This window comes from Pezoporus wallicus, unplaced genomic scaffold (assembly GCF_028554395.1).
Source record: "Pezoporus wallicus isolate ANWC-B61680 ecotype Strahan unplaced genomic scaffold, APGP_CSIRO_Pwel_v1 contig_7505, whole genome shotgun sequence".
Taxonomy (NCBI): Eukaryota; Metazoa; Chordata; class Aves; order Psittaciformes; family Psittacidae; genus Pezoporus; species Pezoporus wallicus.
In genome coordinates, this window is record NW_026638908.1 from 951,770 (window position 1) to 971,267 (window position 19,498).

A 19,498-nucleotide genomic window follows, 5' to 3' on the forward strand; every position below is an offset into this window, starting at 1 on the left:
ACAATGTATGTAAATGTTATCATGCAAGATGGAGTTCTTGGAGATGAAAGTGTACGGCCACTGTGCAAATATGATACACGTCACAATCCCAGATGACTCAAATACACTTAAACAGCTCCAACATCACTCTGGGTGATAAGAAAAGTTACCTCATTCCTGCTTCCCAGAACTGACTGTCCCAAAGTCACAGGGGACTTCCAGCTTTGAACCAGCAGCAGCACGATGTAGAAGCAAGTCTTGATAATCCCCACTGGGACATACCCAGCAGGGCGTGTTAGTAGATGTCCCCATTGTTTCTGAAATGGGTAGGGTTTTATTTCTATGCCTGTGGGATACTGCAAATACAAGAAACTTTTAAATGTTTAAACGAAAGCTTCATTATTACCGGGGGGGTATTTTTAAACCATAAACTATGCAGATTCACATGCAAACGGGTGGGTAACACCACAGTCTATAACCCCCTTGACATGATTAAGTCAGTCTGCTTGCTATGTGCAAGGAATTTGGTAATGGTGACTCACTCCTGTCAACTTCTCTAGGCATACCTTCTACAGTTGTGATGTGATACTTGGGAGATAAGCCTTTCTCTTTCCCAAGAGCTGCAGTTACTGCACACCACCACGATACGATCTGCCTGCTTGAATCAGCTCTGCTGCAGCGAAAAGAGGACACCAGCAAGGGAGAAGCCTGATCTCGTGTGGTTCCTCTTCATTAGCAGGTTAATGTTCTGAGTTTTACAGCCAAACTACTAGAAACTTACCTTTCTTCTCTACCACTGCAAGAACAAATCATACAATGAAGATAGGTTGAAAAAAGAAAATCATGATTTTGCAAACTACTCATTCTGTATCATATTAGATAATGGCAAGACCAACAACAGATATTACTGAACTGTACAACCTACCAATACTAATGTGAACTATTCACTATCATCTCATAGCACTATCTGTCATACTGGAGGACTACAGAAGCCTTCTGCAGTAAGACTTTAACCCTTTAGTATTGCAGTTCTCTGTCTCACCTTTCAGCCAGGGAAGTATGTTTTCTTTAAAAGCTGATTGCTTTTCCATAGACCTGAGTGACCCAAGCTTACAGGTTAAAAGTTCAGCGTTCACTTGCGTTAAGTTGTCTGCAAGACTCCAAATTGACAACCATGGCCCTGACCAGGTCAGGCATGCAGCGTTAGAGGCCACCCTTCCATGTTGCCCACATAAGGATAGGAAGTATTTTTAACAACTTAAAAATACACATTTAAATGTACTTAAAAGTATGCCATTTTCTGGAGAATTTCAGACACCTGAACCTGATAGCATCAAAACTTTGTTACAAAATCAGAAGGCTGCACACTTCCAGTCCTTCCCCCCTACCCCAACATTCTAAGGAATATGTGGACGTAGGGAAGAATCTTCCCAATGTAGGCTCAAATGCAGGCTGTGGAAATGACATCCAAACCATACATCATTTGGCAGGATCTGGTCCATAATTAAAAGTTTGTCTGCTGATGATAGGTGTGAAGATTTTCTTTCTTCAGTGCTTCACATATTGGGTTTTTCATTACTTAAGACACATGATTAGTCTTGTGGGATGGAGACCTCACAAACTGCATTATTGCTGGCTAGTAGGTCACACCAAAGACTTGGCAGCAAATACCTGATTTTTTATATTTGTTGTTGTTCCTTATTTTAAAAAGTCCTATTTAAAAAATAATGCAGATTTTCCTTTACTAACTCATTTGTAACAGTCACTGCTAAGTAAGCAAAGCAAAACTCCATTCTGACACTGGACCGGAGCAAAGCGTAACCTTTCTGCAATGACTTCAAACACCAGTTTAAGGTTTCACTAACTTCTTACTATACATCATCAAAAGAGAATTTAGCTAAAGGAATGCATTGATGAGTATTTCATTCAGGCATGTACTCAAAATGTGTGCAATGTACACATAAAAGCTACATCCTCTCAAGTTCTCCATCCTCTTTCAAAGGTCTTCAAAGATACCTTGGAAAACAGACTACGGAATTATCACAGAAACGGCCTGTTAGAGTCTATACAACAGCCTTAAGCAGTATGCCAGTATAGAAAACTGGAAAACTGACCCTATAGCAGTATTCCAAGGCAAGGACACTACATAAAAATTATTAGGTAGGTTGGCATTACTTTCAGACTTCAAATTATTATTATTATTATTTTAAACACCGACTCTGGATTATCTTGGGTATCTGTTACATAACTGTGGTACTCCCACAGCAATTTTGGCAGCTCAGCTGTGACTGTACAAACATCTTTCATAACCTTATTGGTGGTTTTAATCTACCTCAAACAATTATTGCTCTAATAAATATTTCTTGCAAATGAAAAAATAATTGTAGTAATCATGCAATAATATTTTTCTACATTACAATAAAAATAAAATAAATCAAAGCTTCTGTTCTTACTGTGATCTTAAACAAAGGCATGAATTTCTCTGGAGCTTAAAAAAGCTGTATTACCTGTTAAAAAACATTATAGGTAAGCCACTGTCAATCTTTGATGGCCATTGGAACAATGTTTGCTCAAGTTCTATGTTTAGCCAGATCAGATTGATACGTGGCAACAAAATGATGTGGGTTTTTTTTTGTGTTCAAACAGTACATGGAAATTTGTGTGTTGTCCAGTAGTAAAACCCCATGAGACTACAGTGATTATTATCTGCATTGCAAAGTGGCTGCAATGCCAGTCTTGAAGCTACCGTGTCAAGGCAAAACACACATTCCTGTCTCGGGGAGCTTACAGCAGGTGCACAGGGAGGTGACAGACAAACACAGATGGACTGGAGAGTATAATGAAACATTGTGATAGTTTTCATTGACACAACAGGTACACCTCATGGCCCAAAAGTAGCTTAAAATATTAAGCTTCTGGAAACATCAAAGCCAAAGGGCTTCAATGAGTGATGCAGCAGACACCTAGGAGGGAATTTTTCAGAAATTTATGCATCGGATCTTCAGGAAAAATGGGCAATTGGAAACAACATAAAAATGCTCATTTGGAAATCCAAAATGGGTGGCGTAGAGGTTGACCTTAGATAACTTCTTAATTTGAGTAAGAGGGATGGGGTAACAGCAGGCTTTGGCAGTGATGTGCAAGTGAAGAGAGTAGCTTTACATCTAATGCAACAGAGATGACAAAGCCAGGGCAGTAACACGAAGCAGGAAGCAACAAGTCAAAGCAAGAGACTAATAAACAACCTACTCTGCAACTTTCTGAAAGAGTCTGAAATCTAAGTTGCCTAGCTGTCAAGGATAGAAAAAGAAATTACACCATAATTCAGATCAGTAGGATGAGGCTGGATTAGACTGTAAATTGCATGACCAAGTAGAAAAAACAGTGAGAGATGCTGTATAAGAACAAAGACTGGGACAGAGCCAACACAGGTTTTAGGAAAGACATCCAAGTCAAAGCTGCTGAATAAGCACAACAAACAGGACAACAGACGCAGAAAGGAAACTGCTAGGATTACAGAGCTTTGCAGTGCTCAGTTGCGCTGAGGCTGAAGCAACAGCTCTTCATCCATGAGGTGTCAGAGATGCAGACTAAGCTTTTTTGGCTAAAGGCTACTTCTGTTCCCACCCTTGTGCAAAAGGCACACCAGAAATCAAATCTCTTTCTTAACGGGATTGGTAGTGTAAGTAAACCCCAATCATTCCTACCTGTGTAACTATTATGGAGAAGACAAGTAGAATTTCTGGCAGAAGTTACCTATCCACCCTATCCTATCATCCATCCATCTGTGAAACAACAGTTAGATGAAACAGAAACACACAGACTAGCGAAGCACACAAAACCCCACTTTGAAAACCCACCAATATGCTCCAGCCTGTGCTTTCCATGTTGTCACCTGAAATACTTGAAATCTTCCAAGTTCCCACATGAGGAAAAGGTAAGAGGGCATTTAGCTTTAGAATGCAGTAACCCAGGTTTTTGGGTTGTTTTTTTTTTTCAGAAGACACGTCTATAGGATCATCACACAAGTAATAATGAATCTCAACAAGTGCCATCAGCGTGGCATGGCAGGATACTTTTAAGCAGAGGGCAAAAACTAAGACAACCACTCCATCGATTCTGCTTTCCATAAGGCTTCATTCTATTTTGATAGACACATACCCATGAATATCCTTGTGGGCATTTTAAAAGCTGCAATTTCATCTGAGGTTTTGCAAGCTTTGTTTTGTGTGGTGTATGATATCATAAACATCCTGAATATAATTACAACTGCAATTTTGTGGGCTATATTTTCCCTCTTGGTAGTCCAAAGCCAATGTTTACAGAAACTTTTCAGCATGCTCATTTGATTTGAACTTTTTATTATTATTATTACAAATGTATATTATTTTATTAAAAAAAATTCACACTGAAGCAAAGTCAATTCCATTTCATTACAACCAAGAATATAAAATAAATGCAATGAACTCATAGTTTAGTTTTAACAGTCATTTCAAGAGTGACATCAGGACAACTTGAAAGCAGTAAACTCTCAATTCCAGAATGAGAAACAAGTATTTTGCTTTGTGGTTTTTCTACCCCATTGGCACTGGCACTGCCAAATGTGGCCACCACAGACCTACAGCGGCAAAATTTTGTGGCAGCATGAGGCACATACACAATAATTTCTAATGAAAACTACAAAAATGAAAGATGCGTGCATGAAACTATTAGAAAAAAAAAATAACTGAAGAGAGACAGGCACACTTCCACAAATAGTAAACATGGGAAAATACAACTAGAACAATTTGAAAAGTTACTACCTTACATATATAAAAAGTTCTTTAAATTGCTGTTAAAAAGGACATGTTCTGTCCAGATTTTGTGTAATACTTTTTAGTGTCTACACAAGACAAATTTATAAAAAAATTAAATAGTATTAATTTACTACTAAATATTTAGGAGATAACAGTGCATTAAGGACTTTTTTTTTTTCATATAGTAATACACATCGCTCCTGTCTGGCGACATTTTTAGAAGATTATGTATGGCCTTATGTACATTTATTTAATCCTAAAACAATTCTCGGCTTAATGGTGTTAAAGTACCATTCCTGAAGATTATGAAGGGGGACTAAGCTTATTATGCTTATATAAAATATTATACATATTTGAACACTTCTAGCTTCCCGCCACCCCTTCCGCTACGAATGCTCTTCCCTCCCCCTCCCCAGTTACAGTGTCACAGATACAGTGCAGGACTCGCAGCTTTCCCTATATTTTTCCTTCATTGTGCAGTCTGTGCTACATAAAAACTTCAACGCAGACCAGGCTGCTCATCCCATTCATTCTCCATGCACTTGTTTCCTCTGAGCCATGATGGGAAAAGCTGTACTCAGCGCCCACTCTCCCACCACGCGACCAGGATGGAGAAGACAGCTCTGCCGGTGTCACCCACCTCTCTTGGTACTGGTGTGAAACACTTTGGTCAGGGTGTAAAGTTATGGGCAGAGACAGAGCTATGAGTACTAAGGAAACTGCACAGGTAGAAAAGAACATAAAAATGATGTGGTCCTGGCTTCCTATGACACACTGCACAATTCACTTCTGAAAGCAGAGCATTTTTACCTCACGGGATGACCCCTGGAAAGCAAGGCTTCTTCTGCTACAACTGCCACCCACTGCAGCAACATGTCAAGCTCACAAGGACAGGCGAACTATTTCACCACCAGGAAGCAACTAGAAGAGTGTGCACAGCTTAAGTTTTGCAGAAAACACTTTTGCTTTTATACACTCTCCTTCCAATTGTGAGTTTGAAGGCAACAGAGGAAGTAAGCTCGGCTTCATGCGTGCACACAAAAGCTAGAGAGGAATGGCGTGTAGTCATCTATCAAACCAAGGCAGAAACGTCAGTTCAGCTTAGAGAGAGGTCATGGCAGTCATTCTAGAAGCTGGAAGCTCACTCAATTAAAGTACCTTACATTGCTGTGAAGTTTCATACTCTACATACAGATTAATCTACACCATGATTTTGTCTTATTGGCACAAGAGCCCACCTTAAGTAACTGTATGGTAACACTTCCTTTTCCTGACATTATATGAATTTTGATGATCAGATGCAGTAGGGAGAATTGTTAGGTAACTGTACTGGAGAAGACAACAGAAGGGTGAAAAGAACAGGCAGGGACAAAAATTACTCTGCCAAAGGTTCATTTCCAGAAATGTGACATTCAAGTCACAGAAATACAGATAAATGTTACTTTATGGTACTGCCCAAATATCCATTGGCTAAAAGGTACCCCATCCTAAGCTCAGTAAGAGGTGAGACATCCTACTTAAGGAAAGAATGTAACCCCAGGCTCACTGAAATAAAATAAAGGAACAATTAAAGTCTGTTATTTCAAACAGGCTACTAGAGTACATATAATATGTAGCAGTTCAAAGGTTACACATTGAAAGTACCTTTTGCGAGATTACTTTTCCCCAGAAATATTTTTTTCCTTTAAGTTACTTAATTTCATTTTCACCACCTTCTTGCCCAGTTGATGACAAAAACAAGTTTTGGTTGCTTTTCCAGAGAAGCTGGGTATTGTCAAAACCGCATTGTGGTAGATAGAGCCAAGGTAAGCCAACTAACTGCTCACAAAAAGTATGAAAACAACACCTGTTTGAGGAGGAACGGAGCACTAAAAGCGACGGGGAGATCAAATCCAGTAGAAACATGTACATGTCTAGCTGTGATGAAAAACATTCTCCTCAGAGCAAACAGATTCACTCACTTTGTTAGGTCTGATCACAACTTGAGTGTGAATGTGTATGTATATATACGATTTTTTTTTTTTTTTATGGATACAATACAGAAGAGAACATGCTGCAGTATAAAAGCCTGTAAGATTAACCATTTACAGATGAACTCTACTCACTTCATCTCTTCTCTGGACACTAGTTATAGAAGTTCACTCATGTTACATTGCTAGTAGCTTTCTAAAACCATTTTTCAAGGTTTTCTGCAACAAGAGCCAGCCTTATTTCTGAAGGCTGAGAGAAAAATGAAGTGGTCCCAAATTACATGTTGTGTCTCCCCGAGTAACTGTGGTTGCAGAAGTTGGACAATAATCCTCTGATTATGCTTCTGAACTCTTGCTTAATTACTGGGGATTTTCTGCCAGCTACCCATCCACTTACAATCCTTAGGCACAATCAAAATATGTTTGCTCTAGGGAAAAAGAAACATCTCAGTGCAATCAAGCGCATCTGGTGTAACTAATCTGGGTTAATCACAGCAATATGAGGGACACAGAATATGTATTATAGACATGAAAAAGGAACAATTTTCAACATGCTTTTCAAACTGCACAATAATTTCTCTTAATTATTAATTCTAATATAAAATTATTAAATGCATTTGTTTTCTCAAGTCTTAGTATTTTTGTCACCTTTACATTTAGAAAACTGGCTCAGGAATGTGAAAGAAAGCTAAATTTATAGAACTCTCATGTACATTAATCAGCTGCTTAACAGAAAAACAAAACCATCATCCACATTCCTACTGAGACTTGAGGGCAGTAAATACCTTTTCCTGACTATTTTGGTGTCCAGCCTGGGAAGACATTCCATTCTTCTGTTCCAACAGATCCTGAAAGCATCTCCTTTTCATGTGACTGTCCTGGTTTCATTTAAAATAACGCTTAGTTTAAAACTAGTCAGAGCACGATCACTGTGATTTCAAGAATTCAATGTGAATGAGTTAAGAAATATCAGCAATCTTCTGTTTGGCGTTCAGTCCAGTAGCATGAAGCATATATTTTGCTGCAGAGACTTGGGTGTTTTTTTTCTTTTTTTTTTCTTTTCTTTTTTAAATTTTATTTCTTTTTTAAATTTTCTATTTTTAAGACCTCGCCTGAAAACTAGACTAATAAAAACAGAATAGTAAAATACTCTGGAACAGTAAAATCTTGCTGTTCTTGACATCCATGAGCAAAACAGTAATATCCTGTGAAAATAACATAGTGCTTTAAAAAGGTGCAATATACCTGTATAGCTAAACTGGTTTGCCTAGTATAAAACTAACTATATACAAGCTTGAAAGCCTGGGAGTTCAAGATTTTAAAACTTTAAAATCCCATCAAAGAGATTGAAAAGACAGATTTATGGCAATCACTACAGCATAAGGAAGGTGCACCAGGAATCCTTCAAAATTCCAAAGGTTAAAGAAGTTAAGTGCTGGGTTCAGATCAGAAGAGTTCATTAGAGTAACCACAATGGAGCACATGCAAGGGCAGGGAGGAAGGAAAACTTCACGAGAATCTCTTTTATGGCAATAAAGGGATGGGGGGCTATGGGGAGAGTCTTCAGTGAGTGAAGTTTTCCTTTTGTCATCGTGAATTTAATTCTGCATCATAAGTTTGTATTTTTGGTTCTTCTCATTGTTATGAACTTCATATTGCTGGAGTCTTCTGGCTTTTAGTCCTTTCCTTTGAGTCAGCCCTCTCAGTACCTGTGAGACTGATGAGATTGGTGATACTGGGAGCTCTGCTGAGATGACGTGGAATAGCCCATTGTACTCTGGGACTGAGAAGATCCCTGAATGTTGCTTTGGTAACTCAGGCGTGAGCTGGAGTGCTGCAGGAAAATAAAACGGGAACATGGGAATGAAAACCAGCCTGTTAGGACTATGCAACTCAGGAAACAAAAAAACAAGAGAGGGCAGATTCCATCTCAGAATTCAGCTGTTGCTTAAATTTACATCTATCATTATAAGTAGAAAACCAAACTGCTAAGGCCACAAGCACCCTTTCTGAGATAGGCAATATGAAACATTATGAGTAATAGTTTATTCTGTTCCTGAGAAAAAGACAATCTTGACCTAAGAGCTACTCAATTTATCTAAATGAAAAATGTCCAGTGGGATAGAATAAAATAATTTTAGGTGAGTCTTTCAATCTGCTGCCATAACTACTAGAAGCAAGGACAACTGCTTAAAGATGGGCTTGTGTATGTGCAATAACCTAACATTAATTTTCCTGAATGCTTTCTTTTTCCCCTTCACTGTTTGGGTGGACCACAATCTCAGCAAGCCAAATTCATGGATCATTTGCAGCCTGTAGTTTGCTGAATTTGCCTTTTATTACCATATCCATTCCCTGTCCAGAATTAATAATGAGCTGCAATAAAGTGAAGCTGCAAACTAATGCAAGTTGCAAAATCACTTTGCCTGAGAAGTACTGCTCGATGGATAGGAGACTCTCCAGCAAGGTATACCCCACCCCAACCCACAAGAGAGTTTACAAAAAAAAAACCCCAAAACTATTTGCAATCAGCAAACAATTTGCTTCTAGCCAAGGTAAGTGCAGGGTCAGGCAGCCATTTGATAGAGTTCTGTTCACTGTTTAGTTAATGGGTGTTCTTGGCCGTCTCCAGGGGTCATCAGCAAGACTGTGGCCAACAGCAATCATCTAGGAAAAGTGTTAAGAACCTACATTCTGATTAAATATCAGGATTATGAGTTACAGAAAGCCTCTGGAGAAGTTTGAGTTCTGAAAGGAAATTCAACGGAGACAGTGGGCATGTAAGAACATCACATCCTCTGCTGACTAAGAATCTACTCAGCGAAAGCAACACCTCAGTCAGTGATCTCATTCAACCACTAGATCCCAACCAGGAGGGCTGTGAAAGCCTCCTGACAACTTCTCAGCTGGATGATGAAGAGCAGGAACCTAAAGTTCAGGCAGTGTAAAGCTTCTGCCTGTTGTTTCTGTACATAGCTTCATACCTTTAATTTTACACAAACTGTAAAACATACTAAACCTGAAAAAGATCACATTACTTTTTCTGTGTTCTGTCTAATGTAGGAATATGATACTAATGTAGGAATATAATATTAATACAACTAATAGTTGTATGGGGTAACTTCACTTGTTTGAAAATGTCCGTTTGGGAGATAACAGCACACTGGCTTTGGAAGAGATGTCTTCCAGCAGCATGTATGCCATTAATAACCAAATTATGCTTGGCCTGCATGATTAGATTAACAGTATCTGAAACCTGGAATACTGAAATTTGTCTCAAAATTCTGAAAGTTTTTGCAACTTCTAACATAAAAGAATTGTAGTAAGTTCTGTGACTTTATAAGAGCTAGTTCTGGATGAAAAACATTAGCATGGTGAGCTGAGCAGAACACCCAAGGTCACATAAGGAATGCTCAGTAAAATTCAACACAGAATTTGGACTGACATTTGTGGAAGCAGCATACACTGGAGTTGGTGAACTACAAAAAAATTCAGTGGAGACTTTAAATCACAGCTAAATGAAACTCAAACGGAATCATCTTCAAACTTCTCAATAAGGTATAATGTAATAAAATCACTGCCATAAGACAACAAGAATGTATTAACTTGCCCATGCTTATTTTTGTTCACAGAAGAGAATTTGGTTTTAACAAAGTCAGACTTGGACAAATTGCAGACATTCCTTTCTGGAACAGAAGAAAGTCAACTAGAATTTAAGGGCAGATAGCCAAATGCAAGTGTAAAAATGGATAATCACACCATACAATTTAGCGAGTGACATATAGGAAACATACAGATCATCATTTTTATGCCTGTGCTGTTAAACTTTTGAAGGAAAGAGCCATGGGGTAAAAAGTAATAATCTGTCACAAAAAAAGAACCCCACAGGATATTTAGACTGCTAACAACTTATAAGGGGGAAGTTTGCCAACAATTCAGAGAGCTGTATAAGGATTCTATAATGGGTATTATCAAATGCAGCCCACCAGTCCTCAAAATACAGACCAAACCAGGCCAGCCATAAATACTGCATAGTCAGACAGCTGTAGTGATCTGTCCAGACCTCAAGGCTGTCTGGAACTCTTCAAAAAAGAAACCTAGTTGTCCTTACCCTTACACTGCCCTCAACGCCTTCATGATCATTTGTAATTAAAAGAGTAAGACAGAAATGGGAGAAAAATGTCTGGCACTGAGAAATCAATTGTCTGTGGTGCTCGGGAGGCAGCTTCAGTCAAGGCAACTCCAGAGCTGGTTTTTTATTTTAAAAAGTTACTTATTTTAAGTTTAAAGCTGCCTGACAAGACCATTCTTCATGGTGGGATCCTCTTGAAGGCCAGTGGCAAACAAAATCCCTAACATCTTTTAAAAGCTACCCTTAATATCTACATTTTTCTTATTCTGTTTTCAACTCGTTACTATCCCAACAAGTATAAACCCAAGTACTGAAGATCCTGGTAAGTTCAATGTTTTCTGTATTTAGCATAAGTCACTTTTTCACTGGAAAACACAATTCCAGTAAGCAGACACAAATATGCAAATCCAAAAATATTTCATGCTTTTACTCATGAATGCTACTGTACTGGAAAACATGAAAGCTATTCAACTTTGGTCACATTAGGAACAATACTTGTCTTTCTGCCCTACTTCAGCATGAATCATGCTGATGAACCAAAACGTCACTCCTGTGCTAACATGCTCATTTTCTTTAACATCAGAAGTAGACTTAGCAAGATTGTAGAATAAACTACAGAACCACTCCACACATGTAACGATATGAGGTAAAATGAAGCAGGAATCAAATGTGAGAGCCTGGTTCTAACTTTGCTTCTGCTATTCACACAGAATTTAATACTGCAGAGAGAAGAGTATCCTAAACTTGATCTCACGCAGCACTTACATGCATGAAATAGTTCCAGTGGCTTCAACAAGATTACTCCCAAACATAAAATGAGTCATGTGTTGAAGTGCTTTTCTGGAGAGGACTAGTGCTTGACACTTCACAGGGTGCAGCAAATACAACTCGTACTGGCATTCTATTGAAAATTACTAACCACAGAACATAACCTTTTAACTTTAAAGCTTCAGGCCCACATTTTTGTCCAATATATCACAGCACACCTGCTGAAGTTACATGGGAAATTCATTAAAACGTGATTTATGCTTGCAGTGGGGAAGGCAGAAAACAATATTTTGGCCGTACAGTATCAGAAGCAGCAAAAACTCCAGAGGTACCTGATAATCTGAAGGCATGACAGGCCCGCCTGAGTTAGCGCCTGAAGGCCCTATGCGTGGTTTCTTGTTGGGAGGCACCTGGTTGAGGCTGGAGTCCTGGCTGTGCTGGAGCCCTGCACCTGCTCCCCCTCCTCCCGCGCCAGCGGCCCCGGCCGTCCCATTGGTCTGGGTGCTGTTCTGCTGCTGTGGCTGCGGCTGCTGTGGCGCTGCCTGCTGCTGCTGCTGAGGTGCTGTTTGCTGCTGATGTTGATTCTGCTGCTGTTGATTCTACGGGAAGAAGCAACACAGACCATCACTTACTCTGAGCTAGTCTGGGAGCCGTATGGAGCTGCCAGCCCCTGTGCCAGTGGAGAAGGAGGCAGGCCTGCTTGCTCAATGGGAAAACACAGCAAGTCCGCATGTCAGGAGAAATGTGTCCTCAGTACACTCACACACACTTTGTGGGGTATCCCATTCGTGATCATTTTGTATTTTTAACAAAGCAAGCTAGAGTAAAACTGGAAGGACAGACTAGTGCCTCCTACAGCTAGCCAAGCACTCAGAGAGGAGGATGGAAGGAACAATTTACAAAGCAGTAATTGCCTACTGAGCTGAATCAAACCCCCCAAAATTTCACTAGAGCTCAGTGGCACATGTGATGAACCATAATAAATTATTCTAAGTGTTTCAACAGCCTTGTTCACTCAGAATCAAACCCACTTTTCAAACTTTCACAAATGACGTGTTACAATAACATGATGGAGGTTGGAGCTTTACTGCCGGAAAGGTAAGCAAATTGAGGCCAGAGAAATTACCTAATTTCTTCCAGATTGTGAGGAAATTCTGTAGTAGAACCAGAAACAGGTTTCGTTACTGTTTTGCTCTACTGTGCTTTTAGGTTCCTTGTCAGAATGGTACACTAGGAACACGGTCCAGCATAGTGCACTAAGTACAGGATCAGAAAATCTCATTGAAATAGCAGAAAAGTGAAAATTGACCAGAGACAAATAGTTGAAGACAAAAGAGGCGGAAACAGCTGAAGGAAGAATTTGGCCAGGGAAGGGAAGCCAGACAATTAAGATGACATTGGGACCTAGCAGGAAGAGAGACAAAGAGAAAAGGGCCACGAAGGGGAGAAAAAAGAAGGGAAACACAAGAGCCAAAGACATTGTATTCTTCTGGCTTCAGAGGGCTACAGACTAAAAAGAGCATTAGGGAACTGGAGGGAAGGTCAGAAAAACAGCAGGGTGCAACTCTGCCCTCCATGGTTAGACAGTTACAAGGGAAGACCACCCATTTGTCTGCTTTCAAACACCAGGGATGGCTCCTCCATCAGAGCACTAAAGCACATAAGAGAATTGCAGAGAAAAGCAATTTCTCTCCAAATGGGATGTATGTCACTTGTTCATCATGGAAAAAAAACAACAATTGTCATGGCTCAAATTAGAAACTACCCTCCCCCCAGTACCCTCTAGGGAATATTTTAGGATAGTCTTTTCTCCCCTACAATATATCATGTAATTATAAAAGCTTTAGTATGGCATCCTTTTATAAAAGCCTCACTTTATTAGCTTCTCAGAAATCATGACAACCAGTTGCCACCAGCAGAAAATTCCTGATGCCCCTGATCACCAAAAGGCATTCAGTTACCTCAGATAAATGACATAAAAGATCTGTATCTATGCCATGGATCACAATGGTCTCCCAAGATACAGTCAGATGAAATTTCTAATGATGTATTCATTTAGGATTACAAAGGATCTTACAGGACTCACAGGTGGCTTGCTTGTGCCATTTCACATACAATAACGTATCCTCCTGCTTACAGTCCTCAAATCCCATCTCAGTCAGATTCTGTTTCCCAGGAGATCTAAACTTCAGTAATATTAAAAGTTAATGAAGCTAGCTTGTAAAAAAAAAAAGTAAATGTTAAGAAGCAATTTATCTTTTCATAATGGTTTGAACTTCACTTACACAAACAACTAACGCAGTAGTTGTGCCAGAATTCCAAAACTTGTGTTTTCATAGGGTGTTTGGATGCAAATAAGGTGGTTGCTACTGTGAGAGCTGAAAAATGCAGTTTTGTTATGTGTAAACAAATATTGCAGGAACTTTCATAGTTAAAGGCATGAGTTTGTCGTAGGTCCTATGTTTTGCACTTTGGATATTAGTATAAAATTTACCTGACTACTCTGAGCTTGCTCTTCTGTGCAGCAACTACTGCTACTGCCTGGATAAAGACTGGGATCTACTTTGCAGGCTCTGGTAGGGTTCTAGCTGCACCTCCTTAGTGTACAAAACCAGCTTATGCCAGCAAAAACACTGTCTTCAGGTCAGTCTAGCTCATGGCGGTCCCTAAATAAATAAACTAGTAAAAGGTCTACAGTTAGCAACATAATACCATGTTTCAACTCACAGGTACAAATTACAAAAATGAAATTCCAGTCCTACCTCCAAAGGAACCCAGCAGAAACTTGCCTAACACAATTTGAGGTTGTTTTACAAACACTCATTTTAGCTTTTCTAACTAATGATTAACCATTTTGAAGTAGAGATGCTTACATTAAAGGTTATTCAGTTCAGATGCAAGTTCCAAATAAGCAAACACAGAGAACATCTCTAGGTTTCCAAAGGACTATACAGATATTTATGGTTTTAAGAACAAACTAGAAACTAGCACTATTAAAAAGAAATTTAAATCCTTTCACTTGCATCATCATAAAGAAACAGAACATGGCACCAATCCAATTTTCAGGATATCCTTTACCTGTACATTTTCTACACTGTAGGAACACATTCAATAAGTAACGCGTGACTTGTATTACCTAAAAGGTTTCACAGAAGTTTAATTTGGAGCGTGTATAATATGTGACTGTCCCCAACAATTTCAAAGACCATTTATACAATGGCTGTTTTGAATATAAATATGCCATTGTTCCCCCCCCAACACTCCAGGAAAAAGGCAGATACCTACTTTTAAGTACACTGACTCAACAGAAGGCAGAGTAATTTCAATTCATAAGATTTGTTCTTGTTTTGAAGCTGAGTTTAAATAAAGCTAGTAACTAATTTACAATCAAATCAGGTATTTTATTTTTGCTTAGGTGTCTGTTTCCTCTTTTTTTAAAAAATAAACAAACAAACAAAACACCCCAACTATCTGGACACAAAAATCCAGGATGTTACCATTTGTTCTCAATACAGAAAAATCTAAAATGCCTGTTCTGAAACCAAAATCTGCTGTCTGAAATGTATTGTGATAGACATACTTCTAAATTCAGCTAGCATCTCCTGTTACACAGAAAAATCTGAAAACAGAAGATGCATGTAGTCAAATGGTTTCTCCAAAAGATTTACAGTCCTTCCCATGTACTCCTCAGATGATTACCATTTAAGGCTGTTTCCTTTACATTTTGCTAGCTATACATTACTGGTGGTGTCTTACTGTACAGTACTGTACATGTGAAAATAGCAAGCTGCTTCATGCACTACAGCACCATTGTCCAGGCTTCACAGCATGATGGGGCAATTCACTGCAGTCACGTAGCACAGCTGAGCTACATGCACAAAGCCGGTCAGATTATGCTGCAAACATGCCACAATTTACTCTGCACACAAACAAGTTCTTGCCCATGTCTTTGGGGCTATGGGAAAGACAGGAATCAGGGCAGACTGTCGTTACCAGAACAGTTCATGCTCCTTATTACTCCTTTGTCTGAGGGCCCTTAAAACATGATCAGGAAACTGTGCAGATGGATGAAATGTTGTGATGTAGTGCCAGAAGCAGGCTGCCACTATTTACTTGAGACCCTGACAGCCATCAACTTTCAAATGGCTGGATGTATGCCAGTCATCCACTGGAAATGACATTCTTTTCATATGATCACAATGTATTTTCACCATGTGATGCAGGAGGAGGTAGCAAGTTCCTCTTGGAATGCTGGCAGCTGAAAGCAGGCTACTGTTGACCAAAACAACACATCCAGTTCATTCCCCACAGGTCAGGGCAAACTGTGCTGGTGATACTGCCTGAGACACTCCAAAACCACCTGATAATCTGTCTGGGAAGCAGTTTTGAGAGAGCCTTGCCTGGAAAACACGTTTTTGGTTAACTCCTCACATTTCATTAGTTTTCATTTGGTAGCACCATGATTCTTTCTTACTGCATACTTACGGGGGAAAAAATTAAACTATTATACCTTATCCCCTTTCTCTTCGGGTTCATCTTCATTGAGGAATTCTCTTTTAGGATATGGAATCTGACAGCCAGCAAATACACTGAAACACAGTAAACATTAAACACTTCCACAAATATATACATATGACATACATTTACTTAACACTGTATTAAAAACAAGTGAATATAACACAATTTAATTTCATGCATTTCACGAGTCCTGTTTCCCTAAGCAGCAGTGTGAGCACCCAAGACAACAGCAGATACTAGCAACTAGGTGCTGATCAGAAAGTCGGATCTCTTTCTTTGCTGTTGGCACAAGGTCATAATTTAGAAATCATGGCATGGTTGAGCATGCCCAAATGCCAGAATGACCACTTGCTGATCCAGATGGCAAAATGAACAAACACAGTGTCAGAGGTTCCATTAACACCTAGTTCAAACATGCAGGGCTCACTGAATAAAAGGCCTGATCCAAAAAGTATTAATGTCTTATAAGCCTGCCTTGGCTTACAGAGGGCTTAAATATATTTGCCAATCACAACTGCAGAGTTACTTTCAATTAGCTTCTCAGGTCTTGTTTAGAGAAAAAAAAAAGATAGATAGCTTCTAAATTAAGCTGGCTAATGAGATTTGGAACATTCCTTACTTATGTTTATGGCAGAGACTTTATCGTAATGTTACCTTGTAATCCATGGGGAGCTATAGCACTACATAGGACAGTATCAGATAAACACTAAATAGAAAATTACTGGTCGATCTTGACCAGTATCAGTTTCTTAGATTTCTGTGCCAGCACTCAGAATACAATCGGCATGACATGATTTTTTAAAGTTTTTAAACATATCTAGCTGCTATAGAGTGTTCGCTTATCCAAACAGAAAAAGAAAGAAAAGAAAACCAACCCCGACAACAACTAATCTCAGCTACACTCCTTTTGCACTCCAGTGGTTGTTCCCTCTTTTTAGTGTTGCCTGCTAGCTGAGGAAGCAGTGAAAGCAAAGGTGTAAATCCCCCTCCATTCAGCTTCTACAGATCATAATGCTACCAACCATCATGCTTCCAAAAACTGGGAAGAGAAATTGGAAGAGGAAAGTCTGCCAGTAGGAACTGAATATATAATTTTAATTTCTCCTTACAATAAAATACATAGAGATATAAAATCTGCACTCTCAAGCCTTCTGAACAAGGGACCTGTGGGAGTTTAGGCAGTCACTGATCTCTTTACTTTTCTCTCCCCATATTATTACCATGTGCAAGAGGGCATGGTTTGTAAGTCAGAGAACTGTCATAGTCCAACAGAGATGTGTAATGAAACCACGCAATGCAGAACAGGGCTCTGTGAGGCTGTGCAAGGCAGAACAGAACAGGGCACAGATGGATTCTCTAAATACTGCAAGAATATTGTCACACTAGCTTTGGTAGTACATTCAGAATTACAACATTAATGAGGTACTGGGTCACTGTCCACGACCATTCAGTTCTGGCACCAGTAGCGACAGACACTTCAGTACTACCGTAATAGTTTCAACTGACCGTGCCTGAGCTACTACTTCTTGTGGATATAGGCAGATATCTGAAATTTTCAGCTGTCATCTTGTTTCAAGGATTAGCATTTAGCAGAAAAAAGACATCCCTGAAGAGCACAGAAGAAGGAATACATACTCTGATGTAGGCAGAGGATCCTCTTGAAAGTAGGGGTCCTGCAAAGCCTGCTCTGAGGTAATTCTCTTTGTAGGGTCCATAGTAAGAAGCTTCTGAAGCTGAAAAGCAAAACATTAAAAATAGCAAAAAGCTTATCAAAGTATCATTTTTCAAACTATGACTTACATGCCTTGGACTGTGGATTGTTGTATTATTTGTAGCTTGTCCAGACAAGCCTAAGTTATCATTGCTTGCTCAGTGAAGTTCCCAAGAATTAGAATGCGCATCCATCAAAGCATGATGGCTGTGAAGCACTTTTCATGTAAGACATACAGTTAAGTCTATCAGGCAATATTAATTGCTAAGGCTGAACCACTGTGCTAAAGCAACACTAAATTCAGCTACTACAGGCTCATAAAGCATTATTTCTAAATAATGGTGCTTTGTTGTGGCACATGTACAGCTTTTATACTGTTCTGTACTGCTGATACAACAGGAAAAAAGTGTCAGAAGAGACTGAACATGACCAGAACTCTCCATATCGCTTTAGGGACAGAAACAATAAATCTTCATTTCTCACACTGGCAACATTCCAGAGTCAGAGCTCTCTGCCACTCACACAGCTTCCAGTCTCACTCTAATTGGTATTGAAATAACAAAGAGGAGGAGCAGATTGTTCCTAGTAACCTTTCTTCCTTGCTAGGAGGAAAGCAATAATAAATTTATTAGCTGGAATGCTGTTGACTGCAACAGGCTATAAAATGATTACAATATATTAGTAGCTTAAACCAGGAATTATAGGGATAACATGCTATTTTGAATAGGTACTTATTTATCACATTCTGATAAAGTCACAGTGGGAAATCTGAGGCTCAAATTACATCATACAGTATCCTTAATTCACACCAACAGTGAAAATAAAATTCTTTCTGCAAAGTGCATCTTAGCTCAAACTCTATCTTCCAGGCCTCCAACATAAATTCCCTGGATATTCAGCAAAAGAATGTGATTTTAGACTGGTGTTTGGGGCTTTCTGTCCAAGAAACAAAAAATCTGGTAACAATTCTATATTCCATATACATGGTACAGTAAACAACCTCAGTAAAAATATTCATCCTCATCAATAACATGATTCCCTGCATTTCTTTTCTGAATAGCTGTAGTTAACCCTACCTTGTAGATTACATCTCAAAATTCTCTGTACTTTTGCCACTTTCTTTCCATCCCTCCTTATTCCCGTATTTTGTGGGCTATGGATCTCAACAGACTGACAACACAACACAACAAAGAGCCATTTTGGCTGTCTTCACCTATCAGTTCATTTGCAACCAACTCCTGAACTGATTCTGGCTGCTTGTGCAGAAATAGACCTCAAGATGTTTTTGCACTGCAGACACCTTGAGTTTGCATGGTACACTTATTTACTGTGTTTTGTATTATCAGATAACCCTTAGCCCTACTTTTCCTATGTATCTTAATAAATTCAACTTCTAATGTGCTGTTTGCTCTCTACACAGTGACCTCAAATGATGCAACTAATATAGACAACAGTTTTGGTATTCAGTACCTTTATTCCAAATCACCATCTCTCCCTACAGGCAAAATTTGACAGTTTTAGTGGCTTGTGACACCATTACAGATGGTACAGATTTCTTCTCCCCAGTTCCTCCACAACGACCCCAGAGACAAACACTTATGTTCTGTGTAAGGCCACTCCTGGT

General features: G+C 39.2%; 1 protein-coding gene across 2 annotated transcripts in view; it reads right to left on the minus strand.

The window, feature by feature from the left end:
• Nucleotides 1–6,989: 6,989 nt before the first annotated feature.
• CDK19 (cyclin dependent kinase 19) overlaps nucleotides 6,990–19,498 on the minus strand; it is a 128,757-nt gene continuing 116,248 nt past the window's right edge. For both annotated transcript variants that reach the window (XM_057413225.1, XM_057413226.1), the window contains exons 10-13: nucleotides 17,799–17,896; nucleotides 16,156–16,234; nucleotides 11,978–12,244; nucleotides 6,990–8,579 (exon numbers count right to left, since the gene is read on the minus strand). In XM_057413225.1, coding sequence (XP_057269208.1) covers nucleotides 8,448–8,579; nucleotides 11,978–12,244; nucleotides 16,156–16,234; nucleotides 17,799–17,896 — 576 coding nt within the window. In that variant the 3' untranslated portion in view covers nucleotides 6,990–8,447. The remainder of the gene's footprint in view (nucleotides 8,580–11,977; nucleotides 12,245–16,155; nucleotides 16,235–17,798; nucleotides 17,897–19,498) is intronic.